Here is a 20,376-nt window from a genome sequence, read left to right on the forward strand (position 1 = left end):
TATATCAAGTACTACAATTTTTAATACATAAAATATAGGCTATTATAGGCAAATGAAAACCCGCATCAAATTTATATCTATACGAGCCCAAGAAGAATTTGGGTTTAATGGGTGGTGTTACCTGAAACGACATCATAGTTTAAAACATTAAAGCGCACTCTGGAAGATTTAATAATATTTTAGAAAAGAGAGGAACGATTATTTTTCAGCAAGACGGTGCCCCAGCTCATAATTCGATAATTGTTCAAAATTATTTAAATTTTAAATTATCTCATATTAACTAATTGGATTGGAACGCAGGGACCAAAAAAAGGGCCAGCACGTTCACCACACCACCCATATTGGATTTCTTGTGGGTTTTTAAAAAAATATATAGAATTTATAAATATTCTTCTATAGGTACAACTAAGAAAGAATTACGGGAAAATGCAGAAAGAGCGTTTGAAGCAGTCAACCACTACAAATCCGGAATGCACCATTGAGAGCGCTTATTAATACCTATTTGTAGATTTTGTTCAATATCAGCTGTTTTGTTTACTGTTTTCTTTAAATGTTTGTCAAGTTTACCTGTTTCATAGGCGACTACATTTTTTGTTATTTATCTTCAGGCAAAATGTATTAATAAACAAAATTTATTGTAGGCAACTTGTTATTCAAAATAAGTATGACATCATACATTTTCGGAAATCTCGTAACAAGCAATTTTTTAGAACCATGGCCAACTATTATTTTCATTTTTAACAAATCAACTTTGAGTTACAGCATAGTTAGATACTAAAACGGTTAGAATCAAACGACTGAAAGCATTGATTTCAACTTAAAAAAGTGCCTCAATAATGCTAAAGCGATTTTGTTCTAGCTTCAAAAATAAAGGAATTAGGCACAGGAAGCAATCGGCCATTTTTTCGATTTTGCTCTGTAGGGAAAAAACAAAAGACGGCAGCTTATTTCAGGTATCGGTAATGGAATAAGAATGAAAAAACAGATAACGAGTACCTAAGAGATTTTCATTTACCTATCTGCGCTAATAAGAAAGTTACCCATCGAAATTGAGTATGCGCCGCTTTATTATTAAACATTAAATTGCTAAAATTCCCAAAGGAAAATTTTTGTTGCCCTCTTACCGGGTACAATGTAATTTGGTGTTAATTACTACGGTCAATTTTTTATTGGTAGGTACATCATTGAAGATTGGTTTGTTTAGGATTTCTTCTTTTGTGTTGTGCATCTTTTTATTAACAAGGTAGGTACTGGCGTATTTTCCCTTTGAAATCTTGACGCACTTTCCATCAAGCATGCGAAAATTGTTTAAAGATCTTTTAAAAGAGTGCCCAAAGCCCAAATCCCCTAAATTTTCGGTGCGTTTGCATCGTTTTCGAGCACGGTTTACTACCGCGGTGATCTTTCAGATTTTTCCTAATCTTCTTCAACAGTTTTGATCGTTTTCAAACTGGTGTCGTCGGAGAGATCTTGTAAACTCCTACGTGACGGAATATGATGTTTATTTATATTTTCCTAGGGGCGAAATTAACCACCTTTTGCAAGGAAATGGCACATTTATATAACTGCGAGGAGGCGTAAGAAGTGGATACCGACGAAAGGAATCTGGTACCCGCCGACAAACAAAATCAAAACTTCAAACGGATTTTGCGGATCAACGGGCCGTGGGAAGTGGGTACAAACAAGAGAAATGTGGTAGCCTAATAGAATACCGATCTGCCACACAAAAATGTGCTGAAGTCCCTTCGATCTCACTGAATACTTTCATTTCCGAGTGAAGTTATGTCATTTTACTTACGAGTTTCGTATTAAATTTTACCTGAAACCGTATTTTGACATAAAATTTTCATATAGAACTTTTGATTAATGTCAATCTGTCAGTGATGACAGGAGTCATTATAGACATTTAGCAATGTCACAGTGGCGGTGGGGCCGGTCAAGTGACAGGTGCGACCAGTAAAGTAACAAGCGGCAGCAAACGTAGTCTGATCATGCCTCTGTCATGGAAACTTAAATTTCCTGACAGAAAGTAGGCATGAAAATGAAGGTTTCAGAACGATTTTGAGCTCGATTTTGAGTAAAGAGAATTGATATATTGGGCCTGATCTCTGACAGCTGAAAATATGGAGTTCTTTTCATTTTGTCAAGGAACGTTGCAAATGATGCTATCTTCCTTGAAATCAAATGTCAAATATCAATTCGAAGCGTTCCTTAAATAAGTCCCACTTTTTAATTTTTGGAATGCTCACAAAGTTTTTCCATGGAAAAAATTCACAAATTTCGCAATCCCTGCAACCATTGGAGACACTGGAAATGATAATCGTATAACGCCATAGCTATGTAAAACACAAATAGCTCTTATTCAATCGTCACCTTTCTGATGAATAATGAGCATCGTAACTAAACAATTGAGCACTCTTAAGTAAGTACCGTATCGACAGTACCTATATCTGCGACTTTTCCTTCACCTACCGACTAGAGTCAAGTACGGTAAAATCGTCACTTGAAGCGCCACCGTTGTCTTTTCTGCTTGAACGAAACTCATAACTTTATACACATACATCCTACGAAACCATAAACATTTCTAATGTTAAAAACCGCAACGGAATCGTATCAAAATTAATTTGATGTTGAGTTCTGGGAAATTTATCGCCTTCATTTATCACTGTAATTACATGGTATATACGTGCAAAATTTGATTAACTACTTCCAATAGATGTTAAAAAATAACCTCCGTGTCACAAATCGTAGATAAAGTGGTGATACCGCATTTGCCCATTCAGAGCAAAAAGTCACTTTAAAGAGACTTCTAAGACCAATTTTTGACAATTGATGAGACCTGGACGCAAGTGAAGCAATTCGGATATTTAAACTATATTGGTGGGAAAGGTCATTGCATCCTTTTAATGGGTCGCAACCAGCACAATAATGTACGCATGTCTGTTCAGCTTCTTGATCACTTGTACATAAGAAAAAATGTGAAGAGTCTACCCGCAAATTTAATTCCTGAAAAGCGGAAAATACAGAAATAGTGCGTCGGGGAAAGAGGCCTATATTAAATGTGTTCACACCTTAGGGGGGTCTCTTCCTGGCGCAAATTTGTAGACTAGGATATATAACGACTCACGCATAGTAAGGGTTGTTACTTGGTGCCATGTATATAACTGCCATCGCTGATGGCGTCGTAATATCTCTGTATAGCTCTAAATTCAGAATTCCACAGCTCGTCTTAATTTACTCTCTTGAAATACAAATGAGTGCATTAAACCTGATGGAACTAACACAACCGCATCAGCTCTAGAATAGAGTGCGATCCCTATTTTTTCTATGTCGGACGTCGTCGAAATCGATTCTTAAGTTGATAACGTGCATGCAGTTTAATCGGAAGTCGCCGCACGCAACCCCTAAACATATCAATTTTGAAAATGTTTAAACCCGATAATGATACTGTTCCGCACAAGCATTTTCGGGAAATGCCATTTTGTTTCCATTTATATGCATTTAGTCAGTCGAAATTATTTGTGTTCGTGTTTAGTAACCGGCGAATATTTTCGTAAATGAATCGGAAATCGAAACATTTTCGTGTGTGGCAACCTCTCTCGCAATTTGATGACGTAATCTAACCGCAAGTGTTGATTCTGGGTGTAAAGAATCAATTATACGTTAGCGTATCGTCAGTATATGGTAATCGTAAAACATGTCAACAATCTTAGGCTAAACCCATAATTTATAGCGGATTAGCAGTATGTGATAAAATTTTTCACAATTAATGAATGGTACCAGTCAAAATATACTTAGATTTGAGAATCTTGAATCGCCCAAGTGAGCGCATATAAAAAACCAAAACCTGTCATTTAGCATTTATCACCAGCATTGCTTAAAAAATGTCATGCATATTAAAATTACAAGTTATGATATGTGACAATGTAAATGCGAAGAAAAGTGTCTTGTCGCAGCTGCATTAATCCCTTGCTGTGAAACCCGTGGGCATTTTTAGAAAACTACCTACGTTCCAAATATCTCCTTCTCCAGCAAATACGATACACATATCACCCAAGAAGTAAGATTTTATAATTCTAAACACGCTACCCGGTGAGCCCATACGCTTCAGGGAGTCTTGAGGACAACAAATTTCTCACCTAGAGCCTAACAAGCAACTCGTTTAAAATCCATTTCATGGAGATTGAAATATGAGTATTTGTGTACGGGCCTGGCCTCAAGGGGGTCCATTCATAAATGACGCAGCTATCATGTCCAGGAATGTTTTTAAGACGTGTCATAAAATTTGTCCAAGTTTCAAACTCGATCTGTAATTATCTCATTCCTTATAAAACACTTAACAATAATAACATAATTATCCAGGTTTCTAATTTAATTGATCGTATTTTTACAAAATATCTTCACAAAGTAAAAGTGTATGGGATAGGCTAATTAATAAGATAATTAGATTTCTGGCCCGGTTATTAATTTATATTCAGGAAATCCTATAAAATTATTTATATTTCCTTTGTAGAAGAAACTAATAAAGTTTAATTTTGTAGCTTTTTGTTGTGTGTGGGATGTTACCACAAGCAGGTCGCATTAATATTTACATTTCAAAAAATTATTATCACAATTTCATCATCTCTGGTATGCTATGCATTTTTTACACATTTAAATTCTGAACTGAAACGGTAACGCTATTTCTTTAATTATTTGTTATAATTAAATTACATATTATGATATTCAGAGACTCATTTACATCATATTTTCATTTCCGTTTAGGTATAATTTCGTTCATTAATTAGTAGGAAAAAGATTGGCAAAGTGTTTACATTGTTTCGCTACATTCTTGCATCTTAAGACTAATCATCCGATTTCCTTGTATGATGCAAGAGGCATGTCCTTCACTGTTCTTTCTAATTAATTAATAAATTAGTTTTTTTTCTCATTTAGGTACAAGCTCCTTTTTATATTGATAAATTTTTACTTCTATTCTGAATAACTTTAGTTTGGCTAAACGGTGTATAACCCTTTATTATGGATATTTTTCTAGGTATTTTCGCATTTTTAGATTTGAATATAAGAACATCGCCCTCTTACATTCTGTTGTTTAATGTTAACGCCCGCCGTTCAATTTCAAAAGGTAACCTTAATTTGAGATTTTTGAAAACAAATGACACTCTTTCATTGCAAGTTTTTCTCTCCTACAAGGTGGTATACTTTTAAGGACGACGTTTCCGTTTTTTTGAACATCATTTTTCATTTTTTGGCGCAAATGACGGCATATTTTCTTGCCTTGATTGATGGGTGTCCACTTTCATCTTTGTTTCCTTTCATCAGCCGTATAGAAATACACGTCAATTACTAAAACAGCTGAAAGCGTAAGGTAGAACGCATGGAATTCTAATTGCCACCTTCCCGATATATTGATCTCTGGAGACTGGATTCATAATCTGGCAATTTCGAAGAAATTAGGTGGACGAATTCACCTATGCTCCTAGTGAGATCTTTCCTTTTATGGTAAGTATCACCATTTGCATTTCGTATTTAGAATGTACTTTCTTGAGGTTTCGGCTGTAATTTGTTGTACTGCAATTTTCATCGAGAATTGTTGCTTCATCTACGATTACTATTTTATGTCATCAAAGAACCCTTTTAGGGTTTAAAGTTCCAGTTACTTTCAAGTCCAAGTTCAATACACGTTTTACGTTACCTACTAATTTTTGTTCGACGTAGAAGTATGTAACCTGTAGCCCGCATTTTGTTGCGGCACAGAGCCCACTTCCTCTCACCTAATTTCTGACTAACTCATCCAATAATTTGGCCCAAACGTAACGGGGGGCAATTGCTCGAGCTATTTCTTGGACTCCCGGATGGCCTGTGATCGGTGTGTCGTGGTACGTAAGCAGGACCTCTTCAGGTTAAAAAATCGGTCTTACAGATAAAGCCGGTAGCGTTTGATGCCCCATAATATCGTCATTCATTCTTACTCGTTAATATGGAAATTTTTCCAGGAGTTTTTGGGTTTTGCGTTACCGTATGAAATGATCTTTCGTTCGCCATTTTCGTCTTCCAGATAGACCACTGCTGCGTTTCCGTGTCCGCTTGAGTCTGAAGGCAGGAAGGTTTTCCGAAGGTCGACCTGTGAAGCTTCAGTGGGCGTGTGGGGGCTTCTTTCAGCTTTTGGAATGACCGCTCTGTATCTTCCGAATACATGTATCGCTGGTTGGCTTTCAGGAAATTGTCCAAAAACAACCAGCGGATTCCGTGACCGGTCCGTGCAGCTCGAATTGGATGAAAATGTAGTTTCTATCTACCTACTACTAACATAATATGTACCATTCAGAGAGAGCGTGCAAGACATCAAACATTTTTTCCAGATGTAGGGGCAAAATACGCTCTGGTATCCCCATGCCAGAGAGTTCACCGTACCACTTTACCCCATAGTGCGTTGTCAAGGTGCAACAGTTGTACAGTAGTCAGAGAAGGATTGGCACAACATTGGGGCCTGGTCTATTATAATTTGTGGTCTCCCTTCCACTACTTAATATTATCTTATTAAGATTGTTGATGCTTTATTATTATATTAACACCATTTATGATTCAAAAACAAATACAGTTTCGCCCAAGTTCTTTTCAACTCCTCCGCTCAAGCGGCAAGTTTTCACCGTTACTTAATCAAGTATTCTTCGCAAGTTCTCTTCAAATTACGTTCACATTCACTTCTCCACTTTCTTCCCAAATCCACCTCAACTTTCTCAAAATTTATCCATTTCCCTTTTAGTCCATCTTAAATTTCTCCTCAACTACCTCTCAAGACATCATGGTCTTCTCACGCTTTGCACTGTTTCTTCTTAAGCGCCTCTCAAGGTTTCTTCTCAAGTTTTTTACAAATTCTCAATTCGTTTGTCCCTTCTCCCTCACCCTTATTGTACACGACTCACACCTTTTTTCTTAGTGTAATTTGATTATTTATCTGATTTATAGTTATTTTTTATGTTTATTTAGATTTTGTATAGAGCTTCTTTTGCTATGTTATGAATTTGAAGTAAACATCCGCTAATGTATAGCATACACGTTATTAAAGTGAATAATTTAATAAACCTGCAGCTCATTTTCTAATATTAAACAATAAACTCGTAGACACGCACTCGCAACATTGTATAAAGAAGAAACTGTAACGATTTGCTTCGCCTTCGTGAATCCGTTCCATAAATTCCAGTAAAACATTTTATTGTTAAATATTGCAATCACTAAACGTAATTATGTTATTGGTAAAAATGTTCGTCTGCAAATGAGCGTTTATGGAAAAGGTGCGAAGTAATTGCAGGTCGAAGAGTTGGTAGCATTAGATGTGGGTGTATAACTCAAGGGTGAACGAGGCAACTTACTGGTGGTCCCCGTGTAGTTTCAGGCGATAATTTGTGGCAAGAGAAGGTGTTTGTAACGACATTCCTCTTCTTCGCGTACCACACTAAAGTATGGAATGTGTTCCTTTTACTGAAGTTATAATCAGCTTATGCCGGAGTGTTTATGAGAATTATCTTTTGATGTGATTTATATGACTCATTTGCCAGTTTTTAGCCTGTAATTGACAAGGCAAGAAAAAGGGGCCCTGTAATTTATTTATCGATTCCATTTACGAATTGCCGAATCCCGCAGGGAAGCACGATTATTATCACATCAATCATATTTGCGCAAGTTATTGAGTGCGTTAATTCTTTGGAAAGTTCACTTGACACCTGTCATGACAAAAATGAGATTTTTCAGTATGAAAGCCAAAATTCCTCATTCTGATAAGCGAATTTAGAATTTATACAAAAGGACGTGAAATTGTGGAACAGCATCGATTTAATGGCATTGCATTCTAGCACCAGCCATTGAATACGCATGCATGAGGGCAAACAAGGTATGATTATGCAGAAGGTGTTATAAAAATTTTTATTTATGACTTTTATAAAGGTTATCTTTAATCTTTTTCATACTACACATAAAAATAAAATATAAATTCAAAAGCTCGTGAAATACAATAGTGTCACATGTTTAGTCCTAATTTGTGAGTGTGTTTAATGCGTCAGATCAAGAATGCGATTATGGTCTCACAGCGTGCAAGTCTTCCAGTGTTAATAATTCAATGTTGACATCCGAAATTAGTCAATGTAAGTATTATCAACAAACACGCGCATTTACAAATTTTTCTCCATAATCGAGCATTTTTTACAAACAAATTCTACCTTCACCACAAGGATATAAGTATAATGGCATTCTTGGTATATATGTCGTAGCCTTTTAGTGAAATCAGTCATTTCACGAAACGTCTAGTCATTTATATGAAACTGTGGAACAGTTTACTTTCCAAGACCAAGCGATTGGATTCCCTTCCCATTAGAGATCGATAAATGGTATCCTTATCGATCTAGAAGGGGAAGGGAAATTACCCCACACGTACAAATTTTCAGCGTTTCACTAAATGACTAGGCCTCGGACTAGACGTTTCGTGAAATGACTGATTTCACTAAAAGGCTACGACATATATACTTTTGGTGACGCATACACAATCGTATTCTCGACAAATAAAATGGAATATTTTGCTTTAGTTATAATAATTATACGGATACGTGTATACAATTAATTCAGAAGAAGCTCTTACTTTATTTCTTCAGCCTATGACAAAATAATGAACGTTTCCAGCAACTTGCAAAAGAGCGAATTTGAATGACATAAAAACATAAAAAAATATTAATGATTCTTGTACAAAAAAAAACTTTACAGAAATAGCTATTCAAAGAGCCGCTGAACAAGCTATGGATAATATTGTTTTGGTGTTATTATGTATTATGCTGAAAAAGAACCAAAATTCAAATTTGAAGTATCCATTATTATAAAATAGTGATTGATATTTCATTGATTGCTGTCCCTTTTTGACAGGATTTCTTTTCGTTTTCCATAAGCAGGGCCTCAGCAAGCGGCAAGCATGTGCTCAACGCGAGGAGGATAAAATGGTCGTTTATAAATTTGATCAAAATCGTTTGATTGTTGTTCCTGAGAAACACTTTGAGCTTCTAAGTGTAATTTATTCTCCGTAACTTTAAATTATACTTCTTCTGGTTTGCAAGAATATCCTCCCACAGTCCCACCACAAGATGGTGCACTCCTAAACTTTGAACATACAATGGAACCTAACTTTTTTGCGAATTTCCAAGTAAATCGACCGTTTTGTCTCCTAAAAGAAACCGCACCAGGGGATCTCTGGATGCTGTGCCCACAATTAATAGGGTTCATCTACTAGACAACTGAACACCTTATCAAACATGTATCATTTGTAAGTATCCTCATCCGACACTTCGTTTCAGAGATATTCGCATTTGAGGTTTTAACCCCACCGACGAATGCGTTTCGTCGAGGTCTACCATTCTCTTTTTGAGTTATTCAAATATGTTTTAACCTCGCCGAAGGATACGTCTCGTCGACATGTACCCTTTTCTTTTGTAACCACCTTATTCCGACACTACGTGTTTAGATATTCAGATTTGAAGTTCTGCTTCCCTCCCCCCTACATGTTTGACATGGGCGATTAGTTTCTTTTATTAGAAAGAGGTGGCATTCAAATTTCAAATCGTATCACCAATTACAAACTTAGTTCTGCACATGCGCGCATTGCTGGCCAACTTTTACCATGTTTGGCTTAAGAAATCGACTTGATTTTAATAGAAGTAGCCTACGTTCTCCCACGTTCCATTTACGTACGGGATTAATCCCTCAAAAATGTTGCGGAATCCCCGATATTGCATTCCCTAATCCGGGCGGAGCTTTGAGGCTTGTTTCCAAAGGTCCGAAACTTGATTTTAGTTTTCAATGGTTCCAATCGCTTAAAAAAGTCAATGCCAAAACATTTTCTTGTTCCAATCCGGATTCAAATTGAGGACGGTCTTACTCGTCGTGTAGACAAGCACTTACTCCATTAGGTTGTCTCCTCAAGTATAAATTGTGCACAATTCTTGTGTAGATAAAGCGCATTTTTTAAACCGAAATAGCTTGGTAATGGTTATAAGGTAGTAGCATGCTATATTTATCGATGTTTTCTTCCTTGTTAGATGATTAATGGAGAAGGGGCTGTTTACAAATAAACATTTTCCTAAAGATCGCCTGGTACACATTCAAAATCTAGGTACGCTATGTAATGCAAGAAGGATCAAGCCCTTAGAGAAATTCTCCGAAATATTGCATTTTCCCTTTCTAGGTATCTTCCTCCCAGATTTTCGAGATATTCACAATTAAGTTTTTACATCGCCGGTAGATGTCTCTCGTCTAAACCTTCTTTTTGCCCTTCAAGGGTACCCCTCCTTCTCTACACTAATATATGTTTCGACCAAACAATTCAATTTGCCTTTGGGAAGTACCCTTCGTCCAACGAAACGTTTCGAGATATTCGCCCTTAAAGTTTTGACATATCCAATAGATATATTTCTTTCAGATGTCCCAATCATCCTTTGTGAGTACCCTCCTCCGACAATCTGATGTTTTTGAGATTAAGGAATTATTTATATCCAATCACGATAAGGGGTCGAGGAGGAGGACGATGGTTGGTAGAAATTAATTCCTTTCATTGAGACCTTTCATTAGAGTACCATGCAGGATGAAACCAGTCCCCCCCTCCTCTTTTGATAAGAAGTTAGAAAGAAAGGCGGTAGTTACCAGAAAACAGTTCCTTTTGTTCAGACCTTTAATTAGAATACTGTGACAGATAAAATTATTTCTACCTTCCCTCTCCACCCCCCTCCCCCATCGGCCATCTACTGATCTCGAAAAGGAGTCGCAGAGGAAACCAGCTGGTTGTCGCATGTAAAGGTTATGTATGTTTTATTTTCCAAAACTCAGGGAATAATTAATGCGCCCCCTTCCCCTTGAGACAGCGAAATTGGATAATCACCTTGAAGGTATTGGCTACGTATTGCAAAAATCCAGGACTCTAGGATCATTCCCCTAAAAGTAATTCAAAACCGCAAAAGTGGGTCCAGACGGACGAAGAGACAGACAGACTTCTCACTTACTATCCTGACGTGAGATATGAAGGAAAGGTTTTTATCAAGCGTAACCTCCAATATCTTTATTCTAGGTTCAGCGGTAACTTTGTGTCCTCCACCGTGAGATTGTGGATTTTTCTCACCCAGCCATTAAGGCTCCTTTCGTTTTCTCCTGTAGCAACTTTAAACACGTGGCCCTATCCAGTTATTGTTTTTGTCGATCGTCCCTGTCAGTTTTTCACAAGCTTTGTTCAAACTGTTACGGATTTCTACAGTCAGACCATCCGCGAAGCCGATTACTTTCACCTCACTCCACAACAAAGGTCTTAAAACAGACCCTTGTGGCACTCCCGCACTCGATTTGAAGTTATAGGTCACACCTAAGGGTTTTTGAGCCGTACCAGTTCCACTATGTATTCCCCGCACCCCAATCACGCTACTCCTTTATGATCGCCTTCCTAGATGCCGATTTAAAAGCGTTCTTAACATCCAGCGAAGCAACCAAACACACTTCCCGAGTTCTACACGTTCCGGAGTTTGCTAAACGTATTTCATCTAAAATCCGTAGCGGTGTATTTTTGGTATACCATCTTTTCCGGAAGCTATACTATTCTGGCGAAAGTTTGACTCCTACCTGTAGGGTTAACCGAGCTTTTCCAGCAACTCTATTAGACATATGGGTCGAAGAGCACCTGTTGCGTTCGGAATTGTCACTATAACAGGCAGGTTTCCGTTTCCTTCCGTTGCAGTTTGGGTCCATATCTCTGGTCTGGTCATTGCTCAGTTGGAATAAGGTCGGGACCAGGCGCTTTGTTTATAGGAAGCCCTGCCCTGCGTCGTCAGTAACTCTTGCGTAGTTACCGGTGGGATGTCTTGTACTTTTCGTAGTGTTGTTCGTCCGTCATAACCCTCGGCATCCTCTACTTTCTGTCAGGAAATTTTAGTTTCCATGACAGAGGCCGAGCAGACTACGTTTCCTGCCGCTTGTCACTTTACTTACCGGATCTGTCACTTTACCGGCCGTACCGTCACTTTACCGGCCGCATTTCTGACATTTACAAATGTCTATAATAACTCCTGTCATCACTGACAGATTGACATTAATCAAAAGTTCTATATAAAAATTGAAATTTTATATTAAAATACGATTTCGGGTAAAATTTAATACAAAACTCGTCAGTAAAATGACATTACCTGATTCGGAAATTAAAGTACTCGGCCCCTCAGGGGCCTCGCACTTCAATATTTCCTCACCAGTAATGTATCATTTTCCGCACCTTTGTAAATAACTATTCCAAGATTGGGGCAATTTCTGCTCCCATACCACACCGGAAGCAAATATTCCTATTAATTACCCTGCACGAGAAGCGATTATTCTTTGGACAAATTTACACCCAGAACGACAAAAATTGAAGATGTTGATATTGCTTGAAAATCTGGAAAACCCTTCATATCTAAATCAAGGTGAAAATCTTCAGAACCCCACAAATTTTGCGACTTTTGTGAATGTTCTGCTCTACTCAGCATTTATTTTAATTTTTGTGTGTGAAAATTTTGGGAATTATTGAATTTTCTGGGGTAAGTCTTCTGGGAGGAATTTCTCCACAATGGGTTATATTGTTTCATACGTAATTGTGGAGGTTGTCAACATGGGTATATTGTTAATCCATACAAAATGCCCTGTTGCAGAACCTAGTAACAAGATCAGTACTAATTGTTTGATTTCTCTACTACTATTCCTAAAATTAATACCGAAATCACCCCCTTTGCCGTATTTATCCCTGATGTGTCTATTTCTCTCACACAAGTGGCCTAGCAGCTGCAACTTCACCCTTGGACTTCCTACTTTGTTCAATTCTAATTTATCCGTACTCCACTACTAACGAATTATGCATATTATGAGCTTAATAATTTTTAATATTCATGTCAGTGATGCATATTCATCAGTTTTTACTATAAAATTAAAAGTGGCATGTCTAGTAATAATGTCTCATATTATGTGTCTTGTACTGTTTGCAGTGCGTCAGATTATTATTAAGTAATTAAACGAAATCACTTTATTAATTATCATCACCATGGGAATTTGCTCTGTTGTCTGCTCTTCATTTTGAAATGGCTGGTTTTGGATAAATCGAAAACTTGTGTACAACCCCTAAAATCATAATTAATGTTTTCTATAACATCCTGCACTTTGAAATTTATTCCCTGCACAGGATTACTAAAGCAGCTTTTAGTACCTAATCAAGATCGGCCATTCGAAGGAACATTAATCACCTCCATTCGTGCTATTTAATAACTATTATAGTGCTGTAAACAACTTATGTCATCTGAAGGTGTAAGTCCTTGATTTACTACCTTGCCGTTGAAGTAAATCTGCTTTACGATTTCCTATTAAAACTATAAAAACGCACGGTGATTGTGATTGAAAATTGCAATGGAAACAACTTAATTATGATTACTTCGACTAATTAGAATTACGCGACTAGATGGTTTAATTACGAACCGATTTCAATTACGGTCGCCGTTATCATTAGGTGGCAGAGTGTAACGAACTGTGCAATGATGAATTAGTAATCTATTAGTCTTAATTAGTTCTTAATTAACAATTTACATATTGCAGTGTCAAAGGAAGTCAAAACTTACATGTCCGTGCTTGTCCATTTCGTTATTGGTGAGTTTCACTTTTTCAAAGGAGACGACTTGCTTCCGGAGTTGTTCCCCCGTAAATGGAGAATCCGGGTGCGTGTAAAGACGACAGGGAGCAGGTGGGTCAGCTTTACCAGCGACTAACCACGATGAACGATGATATGCATAACGATACCTTTTGTTATCTACAGGTACGATGTCCAAAATCACAGCGTATCGTTGCTCCGGTCGTACGCCCGTAAATGACACCCTTAGCGTTGGAAACATCCTCCTTCAACAAAGAAAAAAATATAATTAATCCAATTCACAAGCAACTTAAACGCGATTTAAATTAGTCACCAGTCGCTGGGTTGATGTGGTGAGCTATAAAGTTTTTATGTAACGAAGGTTTACAGGTCATAATTCTTCAATAATACATTAAAAGCAAGGATCAATAATTCCGTTTGGTTTACTTCAAACGAACCAAATCGAAAACACTACTCGCTCAAGCGAAAGTATCAATCAATGGTGAAGAATAGAAGACCACCTAGTAATTTTTACACTTTCTGCTGCACGCGAAATGGTATCAACTCGACAGCTTTTATTCGAAGGCAAACCGTAATGATAGGTTGTCTATTTCGACAGGGGTAATTTAGATCAATGATCCAACTAGACAAAGTATTACAAGTCACTCTCACTATAGCTCAAACTAGTTTAAATAATTAGATGATGGCATTATCAAAATGAAGATTGGGTAACCAGCATGGGAAAATCGCTTAATTCACACCTATAGTGTTTTGATGATGTGGGCGCTACGGTGACCTAATCAACAAATTATGATTTATTACATAATTAGACGACTCAAGAACCTAAAATTTGAATTCGAGAAGCTTCCATAATTCATAATTTAGGATTAATTAGCATCTTTCGCATAAATTTATTTGTTTATAATTTGCATAGCTAGTTTCGCTTTTATACACCTGTAATTATTTACCTTAAATGTTAGCGAGCCAATTAACGGCGTTTTTATATGTTCATATGGGAGATAGGTAACAATGGAGGTAGTGTATGAGAAATAAATATTTGTTAATTAAGTAATCGTATGAGCGTGTTTCAGGTTGTATGATAATTAGTGCCAAAGTCTTCACGCATTTTGGTGTTAAAAACCCACTCCATAGATGGTGTAGTTTTTGCATGTACCTACTATAAAGGTGTTTTCTGCAACAACCTTCCAATAATCAATTTTTCCAAATACTACGAAGAATAACTAAACATGACACACACAGCACATCCTGATAGCACACGGCATACCAAATTTTGATCCACGAATTTCTCCATCTTTTGTACAACAAATTGATTCTCTTTTCAAATATTCTAAAAAAAACATACGCATTGCGTATGAGGAACAAAAGTGGCCTCGAATTCCTGATCAACCGGAAGTGATACCGGAAATTACTATATGGCGTCCCATATAAAATTATATTTGACTTTTTCGAATCTCGCCCAATAAACGGGATATTGAGGTGATCCTCTTCTCGAACACACTGTATAGGAATAAATTCTCTCTATTCTCAATTCTAATTATAAGAGAAGTTCCATGCTTTTCTATAGTACATCTGGAAATTTAAAGTATTTGATTCAAGGTAACGTGTCGTAATTTGGGAACTTATTTTAACATATTGATCACTGATTCATTAACGACTAGCGCATCTGATTTTTATCGTAATTCATTGCACTTTCCTACAGATAAATTCAAGCGAAAGTCTGCATAATAATTCAATAAACTCCAATTAACGTCAACAAAACAATGAAATAAGGTTCTAATTTAAGTTTATGTAAGATATTAAAATCATTCATGAATAAAACTTAATTACGTGTTGCATATTATAACGAGAAAGGATTTGTTCATGTAGTAGTACGTATTATATTTCATGATACCAAAGCTAAAGTTCCATCTGTCCATCGCGTTTTGTTTGGTTTTTAATAATTTTTCCATTGTGCGTACTATTAATATACTTCTATCATTTGTCAACGTTGCTTGTTTTTCTTGGATTTCTTCGCATAAGATTTCTCTTTCTTCTATGGAAAGTAATAGTCAACGTTCTAAACAGGGTTTCTCTTATATTTTTCCTTTCCTATAAGGAAGTATACTTTAGGCGCGTCATTCAGCACCAACCCCCCTTTTTTCTATTTTATCTACGTTGAAGATACGTTACGTGTGGTATGTAGGTCCAAGTGTTTGCCAGTTATCGTCAGACAAATAAATAATTGCCGTCTTTACTTTGTTTATTTCGTTGCACAGAAATTGTGTGTTATAAGATTAGATTTAAACGTCTGGAAATTATTTGCGTAGTATTTGTAAAAGTTTACCTCATGTTTTTCTCCGGTCGCCGATAAGAAATGTTCTTATCGCTGCGTACGCTAATTAAATTTCGAGATAAGAACGTGTTATAGCCGATAAGGAACCACAGATGCCGGTTCATCTTTGGAAGACGCGGTATTATTGTGGAAAGGAAGGGGGAACGGACGCGAGGAAAGGGAAGAATTGTTAAATATGGGAGACGGAAGTTAAGCAGGGTCTTTTGCCTTTTGTTGGTCATGCGCTTTTTGTTCGGTCGGCGTTATTTGTTTCAAAACAGTGAGTTTTACCTGCATCCAAGCTTTCTGTAAGGTAGGGAGTTGTGGCAATCTTTGAACGTATTTTGCAGTTAGTCAGTTATAAAGTCTTGTGGAAGGAGGTAAGAGTGTTTAAAGAGTTATGTGTACGTCATGTTAAAAGTTAGGTCGATCTAAACAGAAGTGTATTTTCCCGTTTATGAACAAGTTTATGGCGGGTTTATATTGTACCATCATTATCATTAGTTCAATCATTAAAAAATAGCCAATAGAAACACAGGTTTATCGTCCATTGCTAACAGCTTCAGAACATCTCCCACAGCAGAAATGGCAGTTTTCAACTTCACGATATTTCGAATTAACCACGCCGGGTTTTGGACGTGGGTATACAACTCGTGTACCTGCCAAACAAACCCCTGTCAAAACATTCCAAATCCGACCGCTCGATGCGCTGCTATAGAATAAATAGTGCCCGGATTGAACCAGACTTTACCCCAAAATTTCACTAATTTGTATAAGGTATTGGTATAAGGATTTATGAAAACGAGACCTACCTATCCGTACTGAAAAGCAAGGTCGAGCTCAATTACTGGTAATCTTTTTCGTTGTCATTATTGCAAATATTTCATGGATTTTAACCTACAAAATATATTTTTTTGGTGAAAAAGTTTTGCTATAATTGAATTGAAGGTATACAATCCGTCATATGATGACTATTTTTTACAGACAAATTTTGCTTTTGCTTTGTTTACGCTAAAACCATACATGTTCACAAACGCACAAAATCAGTCAATTTTATTGTCAATTTTGTCTGTGAACAATCACATCAATTAAACTTCCACTTCTTTGATTTTTATTTCAAGCAGTTATCTTTCTCCTAATTTATTTTCGGAGTGTATGATTTCCTAAAAAAAGTGAGCGCTTGATTTTCCCAATGATTTATTATTATTAAAATGTGTATTATATATTAAAATGTACATAATATTCAATATATATTACACATGTTTCCCAAAATCCGTACTGTATGGCAAACCAGAGCTCATTTTTTGCCTTAAACATTTTCATAAGTCATTTGTTCAGAAAAGGTTACCTTTGTTGTTAGAAAGTATTTGCTATGCTATGCAGAGTAACAGATTCTCTAGTTGCGGTTCTCACCAGATTTATAGTTGGCATTATTGACAATAGCAAAACCTTGTAAAATTCAGGTATAAATGGAAACGAGTGCCAATTTACTTAAGTTAAATAAATTAGATGTAAATTATAGACAAAAATTTCATTGTTAATTAATTAAGGGCAAGCCTGTTACTATTGAGAAACAGTAAGGTGACCCTACGAAACCCGCAAACGGAAAGCAAAAGTTTGCACCGTAACCTTATGTAACGCATAAAGTATTCAAACTGAAAATGAATTAATTACGTTTACTTTCTTCTCGAACAGGATTTTGCCCCATGATCCAGAACCATAAAGATAAATATATGTTAATTCTTGCACATGTATAAAGGACCCACTGCCGTGATTACGTTACTTTCTGTGTTCTTAATGAGGTTGTTAAAAAATTATAATGTGTGTATTTTATGGGTAAACACAAAAATGTTTAATTAAATATTATATCTATTACTTTTCCTTTTTTACGTATTTTCCGTTAATTTGGTAACATTCTGATCATGCTCGCTTTCTCCTGTCTTCTTTCTACCCAAAATTCAGTTTAGCAAACCGCAAATCATTGCACTTTTGGAAGATACTGGAATATGTAAAATATAGGATATTAAAGCACTTCTATGTGATAGATCACAATAATTATTGCACTGAAACTGTGCCATGGAAATAAAATCTCAAACGGACGAATAAAATGGGGCTAAGTATCAAACCTTGAGGAACTCCATTAGGAAGGAAATGAACCGATTTACCGATTTTGCTAAATCACGCATAGTTGTAAATGGAAAAATATTTAAATGAATAAATTAAATAAATCAATAGCGATTATAAACGCCCATTGAGGTCTAAATTGTCACATAATCCTCATTTTTTAAAATTCCCGTTATAAACTCAAATTTCTCGAGGAATTCCGTAAATCCCATTCATTAACACGGTGCTCCTAATATCTAACGGGATTGAAATTTATTAATTTTGTATCTTTTAGAAAAAATAATGAAACGTGTTAAAACATTTTTATAAAGTTAAGTATTTGAACTGTTAGGAAAAGGTGGCAGTAGAATTATGTTTAGACTTTATATAGGCATTAATATGCAAATTGTAAACCACCTGGGAGTTACTCATTCAAACTAACTATTTATTGTAAATATGCGAACTGACAGCTATACGTTTATAGCGACAGTTATTTTTAAAATTCCTGCAATAAATACAGAAATTATCTTGGCTGTATATCCGAATAAACCATTTCGAATTGGCCGAAACAAAATTTTATTAGAAGGCTTGTTTCGTTTTATGAGTATTCTCTCTACCGATTGTAATCTAATGTGGTTAAAAGTTAAATAATTCAACAAGTCTATTTAGTACCCGAATTACTCAATTTTTAAAGAAATAAAATTCTACTGTATATGCGCGCGGTAATTAAAAACTGATTAGGAGACCGGCGTAAAATTTGTAATTAATGTTTAAATTATGCGTGGAGCATCTAATTTTCTTTTCGCGTACGAATATATCTCGATTTTTATCTACCGGCTACATCGGTTTTCTACTATAATACTGAAATTATTACCCAAATGAGAACAATTAACACTTCATAAGGAAGGAGTTATTACATACTTTCCCTAATTGCTATGCAAACGAGATTATCAGTGAACTCGCACCGTTTAATCAACTAATTGAGTGGTACATACAATATTTTATCTAAGATCAGTTGCATCATGAATACTATACCTATGTTTGAATATACAGTTTTCAATAAGTGTAAGCCGAGGTGTAAGTTTAGCAAAGCTTCCGCGTAGCTTAAAATCTATTTCAATTATGCTACGTTTAAACCTCGGCTTAAATTTGTGGGGGCTCAAAACTCTTCTAGCCAAACTCCGTAATAAGAAGATGAATAAAATACTTGCATGTATACAGTACCTAATGCACAAAAAATAAGAAGAGTTACTCTAAGCATGATGCATCCTGAACTGCTCTACTTCGAGAAAACTGTCACCAGAAACATTCCTGTGGATAGTGGTATTGGATCCGACGAGGCGAAAACGAAGCGACGTGTAGATAACAGGAAAACGAAAAAGGACTCTATAATCAGTCCGCGCAGGACGTAGCCGGAGGGCAATTTCAAATCCAATTTCTAAGATATGGCCTTCGAGAATTCTATAGTCGGTCCGTGCAAAACGCATCTAAAGGGAAGAACAATTTTATTTGGACACCCTACCCCTCCAAATTTTGGATTGAAAACCATGTCTAGGCCGTACCTAAAACTACTGGTGCGCAAACAATAAAGTTATTTATGAACAATTATTGTTCTAAAGCGTTGCAGTATTGCCGCTTCCCGTTGTGTTACCATATGTTGGCCGTCTCGTTATATAATTGAACTACCGTCCTATTGTATTTAATTTAAAGAAAACCTATTGAAGGGACTTTGAAGCGCTATTTAATATTATACACTTATGTAAAGGATGCTGATGAAAACACAATTAATTTTCTTTTAGAACCTAACGCTTATTCATTATATATTGCGTTTACTCAACCCGATTTACTAAAATATGTTATTCGATTGCAGCAAAGATATAGGTACCTCAAAAAAAATAAGAACTGTTTCATACTTAATAAAGATTGTTTGTTTATCCCTTTCGTCCTTTCTTTAAAAGGCCAGGAGAGGATTACTAACTCACAGCTAACCATCCCCAAGTTAATTGAGATATACCAAGATTAACCAGAGGTAGAAGAAGTATTTGTAACCCGTTTAAACTGTCGTTTCATTCGACAATTGAAGCATATAGCGTCAGCGGCCCGGGCTCATGGGTTAAAGACGTTAATAGTAAATGGTGCAAATTGTAAGCGTTTTCGACCATTTTACGAAAATTTTTTTGTAATAGTACACTAATCTCTCGGGAAGATGTATTTTATCTGCATTACCTACCACTACATACAATTTGTTTCAAATTAAGTCCGCACTATTGCTAACTTTCTTAGT

At 36.2% G+C, this 20,376-nt stretch overlaps 1 protein-coding gene across 1 annotated transcript in view; it reads right to left on the bottom strand.

Moving 5' to 3' along the window:
* The window catches only part of LOC116172189 (T-box transcription factor TBX20-like), a 37,280-nt gene extending 23,311 nt beyond the window's left edge, over positions 1–13,969 (bottom strand). The window contains exon 1 of the mRNA XM_031489344.1: positions 13,650–13,969. Coding sequence (XP_031345204.1) covers positions 13,650–13,919 — 270 coding nt within the window. The 5' untranslated portion in view covers positions 13,920–13,969. The remainder of the gene's footprint in view (positions 1–13,649) is intronic.
* Positions 13,970–20,376: the final 6,407 nt, after the last annotated feature.

This window comes from Photinus pyralis, unplaced genomic scaffold (assembly GCF_008802855.1).
Source record: "Photinus pyralis isolate 1611_PpyrPB1 unplaced genomic scaffold, Ppyr1.3 Ppyr1.4_LG5, whole genome shotgun sequence".
Classification (NCBI taxonomy): Eukaryota; Metazoa; Arthropoda; class Insecta; order Coleoptera; family Lampyridae; genus Photinus; species Photinus pyralis.